This window comes from Mandrillus leucophaeus, unplaced genomic scaffold (genome assembly GCF_000951045.1).
Source record: "Mandrillus leucophaeus isolate KB7577 unplaced genomic scaffold, Mleu.le_1.0 Scaffold206, whole genome shotgun sequence".
Classification (NCBI taxonomy): Eukaryota; Metazoa; Chordata; class Mammalia; order Primates; family Cercopithecidae; genus Mandrillus; species Mandrillus leucophaeus.
The window spans coordinates 1,883,103-1,892,889 of record NW_012102099.1 but is presented as its reverse complement, the minus strand read 5'-3'; the positions used below and the strand labels follow the sequence as shown (position 1 = coordinate 1,892,889).

Genomic DNA, 9,787 nt, shown 5'->3' with positions numbered 1-9,787 from the left:
TTTTTGACAGTCTCACTCTGTCGCCCAGGCTGGAGTGTGAGTGCGGTGGCACCATCTCAGCTCACTGCAACCTCTGCCTCCTGGGTTCAAGCAATTCTCCCACCTCAGCTTCTCGAGTAGCTGGGATTACAGGCGCGCACCCACCACACCCAGCTAATTTTCATATTTTTAGTACAGATGGGGTTTTACCATGTTGGCCAGGCTGGTCTCAAACTCCTGACCTCAGGTGATCTGCCAGCCTCGGCCTTCCGAAGTGCTGGGATTACAGGCGTGAGCCACTGTGCCCAGCCCACACTTTTTATTTAGATAGATTTTACCATATGGTCCACTACAGAGGTTGTATCAGTTTACTTTCCCACAGCAATGACCTCAATTCTTGTTTAATGACTGTGGAGTAGTCTGTTCTCTAGAGGTTTTTGTTTTTTGTTTTTTGTTTTTTTGAGACAGAGTCTCACTCTTTGGCCAGGCTGGAGTGCAGTGGTGTGATCTTGGCTCATTGCAACCTCCGCCTTCCGGGTACAAACAATTCTCGTGCCTCAGCCTCCCAAGTAGCTGGAATTACAGGCGCGTGCCACTACACCCAGCTAATTTTTATATTTTTAGTAGTGACAGGGTTTCACCATGTTGGCCAGGCTGGTCTCAAACGCTTGACCTCAAGTGATCCGCCCGCCTTGGCCTCCCATAGTGCTGGGATTGCAGGCATGAGCCACTGTGCCTGGCCTCTCCAGAGGTTTGTAAGCAGGTACATTATACAATCAGGTATGGGCTTTAGAAAGAGCTCATGGCAGGGTGGGTGATAGGCAGGAGGGAAAAGTGTAATGTTGGTGCAGGGGTTGTGAAGACAGCAATGGGGGTCAAAGGATTGGGGTAGGAAGTTAGGTCAAGAAAGGTAACCTTGGAGAGTTGAGTGACTGGATATTGTGGTAAGGAGTGGAGACCCTGGAGTCTCCAGCTGGGGCAACAGTAACAGAATGGCCGATGAATTCCGGATCATTTCCAGGGCATGGCATAGACGCAGTGCTCCGAGAGCTTCAGCCGTGCCACTGGCTTGAAGCAGGCATCTGTCCTCTCTTACAGCTTTTGTTTCCGCTCTGATAACAACATGCAGAATGTCACTGGAAGCTACATTTACTTCTGCTGTTTGTGTCAGGTTTTTCCCCCACTCTCTAATTGTGTTTCGTGTTGCAGGAGCTATTGTATTTACATATGCACATCTGGTTAAAAAATCCCAATTGGATTGGTAAAGAATCCTAACAACTTTTTAGTATTTTTGTAACTACAAAGATTAACTGTTCAGTTACCTTCAGGATTCTGTTCCTCAGAAAGGTTGCAGGCTTCCCAAGTATCTTCCTGTTACAACTTTCCAACAGAAATTTCCGGATAAGAAAGATAGAGGTCTTCTAGGAAACAGCTGCCAAGAGTTTAGGGTCTGGAACTGGACTGCCTCAGTTTGAATCCTAGCTCTGGCACTCACCAGCTGTGTGACACTAAGCAAGTTACTTCACCTCTCTAGGCCTCTGCTTCCTCATCTGTAAAAGAACTATTAAAAGTACCTTTCCGGCTGGCTGCAGTAGCTCACACCTGTAATCCCAGCACTTTAGGAGTCCGAGGCAAGCGGATCACGAGGTCAGGAGATCAAGACCATCCTGGCTAACACGGTGAAACCCCGTCTCTACTAAAAATACAAAAAACTAGCTGGGCGTGGAGGCACATGCCTGTAGTCCCAGCTACTCGGGAGGCTGAGACAGGAGAATTGCTTGAACCCAGGAGGCAGAAGTTGCAGTGAGCCGAGATTGCGCCACTGCATTCCAGCCTGGGCAACAGAGTGAGACTGTCTCAAAAAAAAAAAAAAAACACACACACACACAAAAAGTACCTGCTTTGTGGGGTTTTTGTGAGGATGAAAACATGTAAAGTACCTAGAACAGTGAAGTAATGTTATTGTTATTACTATTATCGTCAGATTTCAAGTCTCCCCTTCTTTTTGTTTGTTTGTTTGTTTAATAGAGGCAGAGTTTCTTCATGTTGCCCATGCAGGTCTCAAACTCCTGGGCTCAACCGATCTTCCCACCTTGACCTCCCAAAGTGCTGGGATTACTGTCCGGTCTCCCATTCTGACTCAACATTGCAGCATGGGATATTTATAAGTCACCCACAAAGGAGACCAGAGTCCTCTGTGTGATGGACAGGATCTGTCCAACCTTGGTTTGTCACTGAATAAGATTAGGCCTTTTCCCACCCAGAGTGCTGAGCTGAATTGAAAGGAATATGTGGAAATGAGCCATAATACTGGTTTGTAGGTGAAGCCCCAGAGTCCTATGTATCCTTTGACAGCCCTGAGCCTCTGCATGTGCACATCTTTTGCTTGATAAGTACTTCCTTTCCTTGTACACAAAGCAGACTCCTCCACCTGGGAGTGGTGGCTCACACCTGTAATCCTAGCACTTTGGGAGGCCAAGGCGGGCAGATCATCTGAGGTCAGGAGTTTGAGACCAGCCTGGCCAACATGGTGAAACCCCGTCTCTACTAAAAATACAAAATTAGCCGTGTGTGGTGGTGTGTACCTGTAATCCCAGCTATTTGGGAGGCTGAGGCAGGAGAATCACTTGATTTGTAGTGAACTGAGATTGTGCCATTGCACTCCAGCCTGGGCAAAAGGAGCAAAACTGGGCAAAAGGAGCAAAACTCCACTAAAAAAAAAAAAAAAAAAGCAGACTCCTCAACCCAGTCAGCATTTATCTGGCTCCAAACTACCAGACCCTGTGCTTGACCATCAGGGCCTTGCTTAAGTGGTACCTGCTCTTGCCACCTCTGACTCCTTTACTTCTCTGCAGAAATAGTGTCTTGTTGGCCTTCTCGTGATTCCCTTGTGCTTAATAATGATACAAATGGTGTATACAGTTTACATGATGACTCAAGGCACAATGCTCAGTACTTCCAAAGCAGAAATCAGAATCCTCACAACTTATTTTACAGCTGAGGAAACCAAGGCTTAGGGGGGAAAAAAATCACTTTCCCAAGGTCCCACAGCTGGGAAGAAGTAGAGCTGGGAGTCCAAATGGGCTTCCTGACCTCAGAGTCCCTTCATAACTGCTGATGTTGATACTGTGTGTCACATTGATAAACGTGTCTGTTGCATCATGTGTCACACTGCGTTATAATAGCCTGTTTGGGGTTTTGTTTTGGGGGAGGCTTTGTGTGTGTGTGTGTGAGCCAGAGTCTCACTCTGTTGCTGAGGCTGGAGTTCAGTCACACGATCCCCACTCACTACAGCCTCCACCTCCCGGGTTCAAGCAATTCTCCTGCCTCAGCCTCCTGAGTAGCTGGGACCACAGGCGCACAACATCACACCTGGCTAATTTTTGTATTTTTAGTAGAGACGGGGTTTCACCATGTTGGCCAGGCTGTTTTTTTTTGTTTTTTTTTTGAGACAGAGTCTCGCTCTGTCACCTAGGCTGGAGTGCAGTGGCTCAGTCTCGGCTCACTGTAACCTCTGCCTCCCAGGTTCAAGCTATTCTCCCGCCTCGCCTCCCGAGTAGTTGGGATTACAGGTGCGCACCACCATGCCCAGCTAATTTTTGTATTTTCAGTAGAGACGAGGTTTCACCATGTTGGCCAGGCTGGTCTCGAACTCCTGACCTCAGGTGATCTGCCCGCCTCCGTCTCCCAAAGTGCTGGGATTACAGGCATGAGCCACCATGCCCAGCCAGTTTTGCTTTGCATTCCATAAAATAGAATATATGTTCTCTGTGATACGTATCATGTCACAGTATTAACCTACCTGCCTGTGAGTGCGTCAAGATCAGGAACTCATTTTTGTATCCATACTACTGCTACACAGGAAATGTATTGAATGTGTGGAGGTGCTCAGAGGGGATGAGGAACTTGCCCAAGTCCAACAGCACACTACTGGCAAAAGCAGAAGCCAAGGGTTGGGAGAGAATAGGGAAGGAAGGAAACCGGGCCTCTCATGTGGGTATTGCTCACCTACCCCGCTCCCACCTCCTGGCAAAGCCATCCAAGTGACTCACATGTAGCTGCCTCCAGTGGCTCCAGAGGGGATAGTCTACCTTCCAGCCCAGTGCCTGGGCTGCCTCAGCCATGCATAGGCAAGGGTGTGGTTAGGGGCCTCCTCACTCACCTCTCCCTGATAGTCACAACCCCCAATACAAGCACAGTACTTTACAGTTTGCCAGGCTGTTTCGCATCCCATATCTCATTTAGTTTAAGACTCTTATGGGACTGGGTGTGGTGGGTCACACCTATAATCTCAGCATTTTGGGAGGCCAAGGCAGGAGGATCACTTGATGCCAGGAGTTCAAGGCTGCAGTGAGCTGTGCACTCCAGCTTGGGCAATAGAGCAAGACCCTGTCGCTTTTTTTCTTTTCTTTTTTTTTTAAAAAAAGAAGGCTTTTAGACCTTTTTTGAAGTGAGGCTAGAGATTATCCTCCTGTTTGACAGAGAAGTAAACACAGTCACTCAGCATGCCATTAACAGAGCAAGGAATACCTTGGATACACTTTATGTGTAGCATTTTACTTATGTGTGAACTATATCTGTAGGGAGAATTCCCACAGGTGGAATTGCTTGGTCAAAGGGTATGTGCATTTGTGATTTTTTATGTATTGCCTAGTTGCTTTCTACAGGAAGACAGATTGACTCCCATAGGCAGTGTGGGAGACTACCTCTTTCCCCCATAGCCCCACCGACTCAGTAGGTTACCCAGTGTGTGGATTCTTACCTTTCTGATAGACAAAAAACAGAATCTCAGTGTGCTTTAGTTTGAGCTCATTAAGAGTGAGAATAAACACTCTTTTTTTACTATTAAGAGCCATTTGTAGTTCTTGTTCTGTGGCTCTTCTTTTTGTATCTTTGGGCATGTGGAAATTTCAATTTAATGCATCCTGCCAAATTGCCCTCCCCAAAAGGCTGGACAGGTTTATACTCTAGGCCAGTGCTGTCTATGTACTTCCTTTAGCCGGGCACAGTGGCAAATGCCTGTAATCCCAGCTACTTGGGAGGCTGAGGCATGAGGATTACTTAAGCCCAGGATTTCGAATCTAGCCCACACCTCCCTCTCCTAGTAGTCATTTTGTGGCCTTACTGCCCTCTGCCCCATCTCCTTCCCTCTTTGCAACCTTCCACCTGGGACACTAGGGCCTCTCTGAGCCAGCCTTACCTTCTCCAGACACCCTCTCTCTTAGCAGGTTTTTTATTGTTGGTTTTTATGAGCCAAAATATTTGTGAGTCTCCGTAACTGAATGTGATCCCGTCTTCTAGGGATGCTGGTGTTTTACTCGCAGGATGGACATGGTGATGGTAGAATCTCAGGCACTGTAATGAGTCTGTGGCTACTATGGGAAGGACTTCAGCATGAGCAGAAGTCTAATCTGGCATTGTTAGGACTTTCGGTAGCCATGATACAAAACAGTTGCAGAGTAGGCTTGTCCCAGTGGGAAAATCTGGAAGGGCTTCATGGCAGTGACATTTACTAGGCCCTTGAGGACTGTGAGGATTTTGCCTAGCAGAGAGAGGGCAGGTAGAGAGCACTGTGATCCTGAAAGCTTTTGACCCTGTTTGGAATACAAATTTATACCAAAAAAAAAAAAAGAAAAGAAAGAAAAGAAATTTATACCAGTACTATATTATCATTGATAATTTTTCATTAGAAACTTCTGGCTGGGTACAATGGCTCACGCCTGTAGTCCAGCACTTTGTGAGGCTAAGGCCAAGAGTTTGAGACCAGCCTGGCCAGCATGGCGAAACCCCCCTCTACAAAAAATAACAAAAATTAGCCAGGTATGGTGGCATGTACCTGTGTCCCAACTACTCAAGAGGCTGAGGCAGGAGAATTGATTGAATCAGGAGGCAGAGGTTGCAGTGAGCCAAGATTGTGCCACTGCACTCTAGCCTAGGTGACAGAGTGAAACTCTATCTCAAAAAAAAAAAGAAAGTTCTTCACCATCAATTCTCTTTCCCCTCCCCTCCCGCCGAGACAGAGTCTCACTCTGTCGCCCAGGCTGGAGTACAGTGGTATGATCTTGGCTCACTGCAACCTCTGCCTCCTGGTTTCAAGTGATTCTCCTGCCTCAGCCTCCCATAGCTGGGATTACAGGCGTGTGCCAGCACACCCGGCTAATTTTTGTATTTTTAGTAGAGACGGGGTTTCACCATGTTGGCCAAAGCTGGTCTTGAACTCCTGACCTTGTGATCCACCCACCTCGGCCTCCCAAAGTGCTGGGACTACAGGCGTGAGCCACTGTGCCCAGCCTTCTTTGGCATAAATTCTGTGAAACTAATTTATTCCTACGTTGGTCTGTTACTGCATTTTTAATTCTTTTCATTTTTATAACACTGAAATTGTTTTTATTGCATTTAGTTCTTTTTCATGTAAATATTTATCCTTCATCAGTTCTTTACCCACATCACATTCTTGCCAACTGTAGCATCTGCCATTATAAATTTAATTGTGGCTTTTATTTTTACCATTTTCAAGTCTGCCAGTCAAATTTCTTAAATTTAAGTTTTGTCAAGATTTGCTTCTCCTCACAGTTGGTGTCTCCCTATGTGCAGTTTCAGCCATTGTCTTGTTTGTTGTTAATTTCAACTCATAATATTAATTACCTACTGGATGACAGAATAGTCATTTTTCCCTCTTAGATGATCCATTAGAAAATTGAAAACAATTCTCTTCGAGAGGTCTGAAACTGCTGTGGCATCACTCGTGTCCAAGTTTTCTTCTTTCAGTTATTCCATACTGGAATGGCCTCTGCCATAGCCCCTCTCCCCAGATGTGTCACATATGCCCTGGGTTCTCCTTGGTCTCTTGATCAGGGTCCAGATCTCCTTATGGCAGAATGGCAGGATCGGCCAGTCGTGGTGGCTCACACCTGTAATCCCAGCACTTTGGGAGGCCAAGGCAGGTGGATCACTTGAGGTCAGTTCAAGACCTGCCTAGCCAACATGGTGAAACTCCATCTCTACTAAAAATACAAAAATTAGCTGTGCATGGTGGCACATGCCTATAGTCCCAGCTACTCGGGAGACTGAGGCAGAAGAATCACTTGAACCCAGGAGGTGGAGGCTGCAGTGAGCCAAGATTGTATCACTTCATTCCAGCCTGGGTGATAGAGCAAGACTCCGTCTCAAAAAAAAAAAAAAAAACAGTGGCAGGATCAGAGCATCCTGCCCCAGGATGAGGCAGGCAGCATCCCTAGCCCAGGGAACAGCATTTGTAGAGCCTTGCAGGAACACATGGGAACCAGCCGTGCTGAGCTATTGCCATTCTTCTCTCCTCTAGAATGCTTCGGACATGCCTGAAACAATCACCAGCCGGGATGCCGCCCGCTTCCCCATCATCGCCAGCTGCACACTCTTGGGGCTCTACCTCTTTTTCAAAGTAAGTCTTTTGCCACCTGTTGTGTCATTTGATCTAAATGATTTTATCTTATTTTATTTTATTTTTCCCATCACAAGAGCCATGCATGTTCATTTATAGAAAATAAAGAAGAGAGAAAAATTAATAATTCTCCCTTAGAGCTACCCAAAGACAACAACTGTTAGTGTTTGGGGCCCTTTCTCACTAGTCTGTATTTCTTTTCTCCATGTAGCTTTTTGTTTTGTTTGTGTGATATCAGTTTGGTTTCATTGTGCTGTTTATGTTGGGATGGGGTATAGCTTGTGCCCAGACATACCTCTACCATACTAATGGCCTTTTTTTTTTTTTTTTTTTTTTTTAATTTATCGAGGTTTATTTTCCCAATAAAAGTTACACAGGCTCAGTGTTGAAAACCTGGAAAACACAGAAAAGTAAAAAGGGAAAAACAGCAGTCATCCAAAACCCCACTACCAGAGACAGTCACAGTTGCCCTTCGGAGGTGTGTCCTTCCACTGTTTCTCCCTGTGCATGGTTTCTCCGTAGCTGTGACCACATGGTGTATTCAGTTTGTAGCTGCTTTTTTCACTTCACATTAATAACATCATAAACATTTTCTCATGTTACTGCAAACTCTCTTTAGTTGTACTATTTTCTGGATTATAAAAGTAATATATTCAGAAAAACTAAAGAAAGTATATCAATAGAGGAAAAAATAAATTCCACAACACAGAAGTAGTCATTAACAATTTGGTGTATCTCCTTTTGGGCTTTTTATTTATTTATTTTAGGACAGGGTCTCACTCTGTCCCCCAGGCTGGAGTGTAATGGCGCCATCACAGTTTACTGCAGCCTCAACCTCTTAGGCTCAAGAGATCCTCCTGCCTCAGCCTCCCAAGTAGCTGGGACTACAGGCACGCGCCACCACACCCGGCTAATTTTTTCTTTTTTGAGACAGAGTCTTGCTCTGTCGCCCAGGCTAGCGTGCAGTGGCGCAATCTCGGCTCACTACCACATCCACCTCCTGGGTTCAAGTGATTCTCCTGCCTCAGCCAGCTGAGTAGCTGGGAGTAGACACACACCACCACACCCAGCTAATTTTTGTATTTTTAGTAGAGACAGGGTTTCACCGTGTTGGTCAGGCTGGTCTTGAACTCCTGACCTCATGATCTGCCCGCCTCGGCCTTCCAAAGTGCTGGGATTATAGGTGTGAGCCACTGCACCCAGCCAATTTTTTCTTTTACTAGAAATAAGATTTTGCTTTGTTGCCCAGTCTGGTTTCAAACTCCTGGGCTCAAGTAATCCTCCCACTTCTGCCTCCCAAAGTGCTGGGATTACAGGCATAAGCCACTGCATCCATCCACTGGATCTAACCCCCATCCCCCACGGATGGACGGGGGACTCCAGCCTGGGGGACAGTATGCCTTTTAAAAAGCGTATGTTTAGCTTTTTTTTTTTTTTTTTTTGAGATGGAGTCTCACTCTGTTGCCAGGCTGGGGTGCAATGGAGCAATCTCAGCTCAGTGCAACCTCCGCCTCCGTGGTTCAAGCGATTCTTCTGCCTCAGCCTCCCGAGTAGCTGGGACTACAGGTGCGTGCCACCATGCCCAGCTAATTTTCTTATTTTTTAGTAGAGATGGGGTTTCACCATGTTGGCCAGGAGGGTCTTGATCTCTTGACCTTGTGATCCACCCGCCTCAGCCTCCCAAAGTGCTGGAATTACAGGCATGAGCCACCATGCCCAGCCTCTCTCATTCTTTTTAACAGCTGTTCATGGTTCTGTTTTACAGTGTACCCTGAGGGTGTTTAAGATCTGTCCCGTGTTGGGGGTATCATAGCAGTATTGTCGTGAATACTTCATACACCTAATTTGTGCACTTATTTTCTTCAAGTTTATCTGCAGTAGGTCTACCAGGTCCAATGCATCTCCATTTGTAATTAGATAGTGCCAAATCACCCTCCAAAAAGATTGTATCATTTTACATTCCCACTGACAGTTACAAGCGTGCTGGCCTACCCAGGCGCTCACCTGCATTGGATAGCACCAAAATTTTTAGTTTTTTCCAGTCTGTGAGTGAATAAAAAACCTTTTTTTTTTTTTTGAGATGGAGTCTCACTCTTGCCCAGGCTGGGGTGCAGTGGCACATTCTCGGCTCACTGCAACCTCCACCTCCCAGGTTCAAACAATTCTCCTGCCTCAGCCTCCCAAGTAGCTAGGATTACAGGTGCGTGCCACCATGCCCGGCTAATTTTTGTATTTTTAGTAGAGACAGGGTTTCACCTTGCTATAATCCTGGCCTCAGGTAATCCACCTGCCTTGGCCTCCCAAAGTGCTGAGATTACAGGTGTGAGCCACTGCGCCTGGCCAAAAACATAATTTTTTAACACCTATTTCCTATTTCATAGCTCCCTC

General features: G+C 46.2%; 1 protein-coding gene across 1 annotated transcript in view; it reads left to right on the top strand.

Moving 5' to 3' along the window:
• The window catches only part of HM13 (histocompatibility (minor) 13), an 80,505-nt gene that overhangs the window by 28,008 nt on the left and 42,710 nt on the right, over positions 1–9,787 (top strand). Inside the window, exon 3 of the mRNA XM_011979878.1 lies at positions 7,301–7,399. Within this exon, the coding sequence (XP_011835268.1) occupies positions 7,301–7,399 (99 nt within the window). The remainder of the gene's footprint in view (positions 1–7,300; positions 7,400–9,787) is intronic.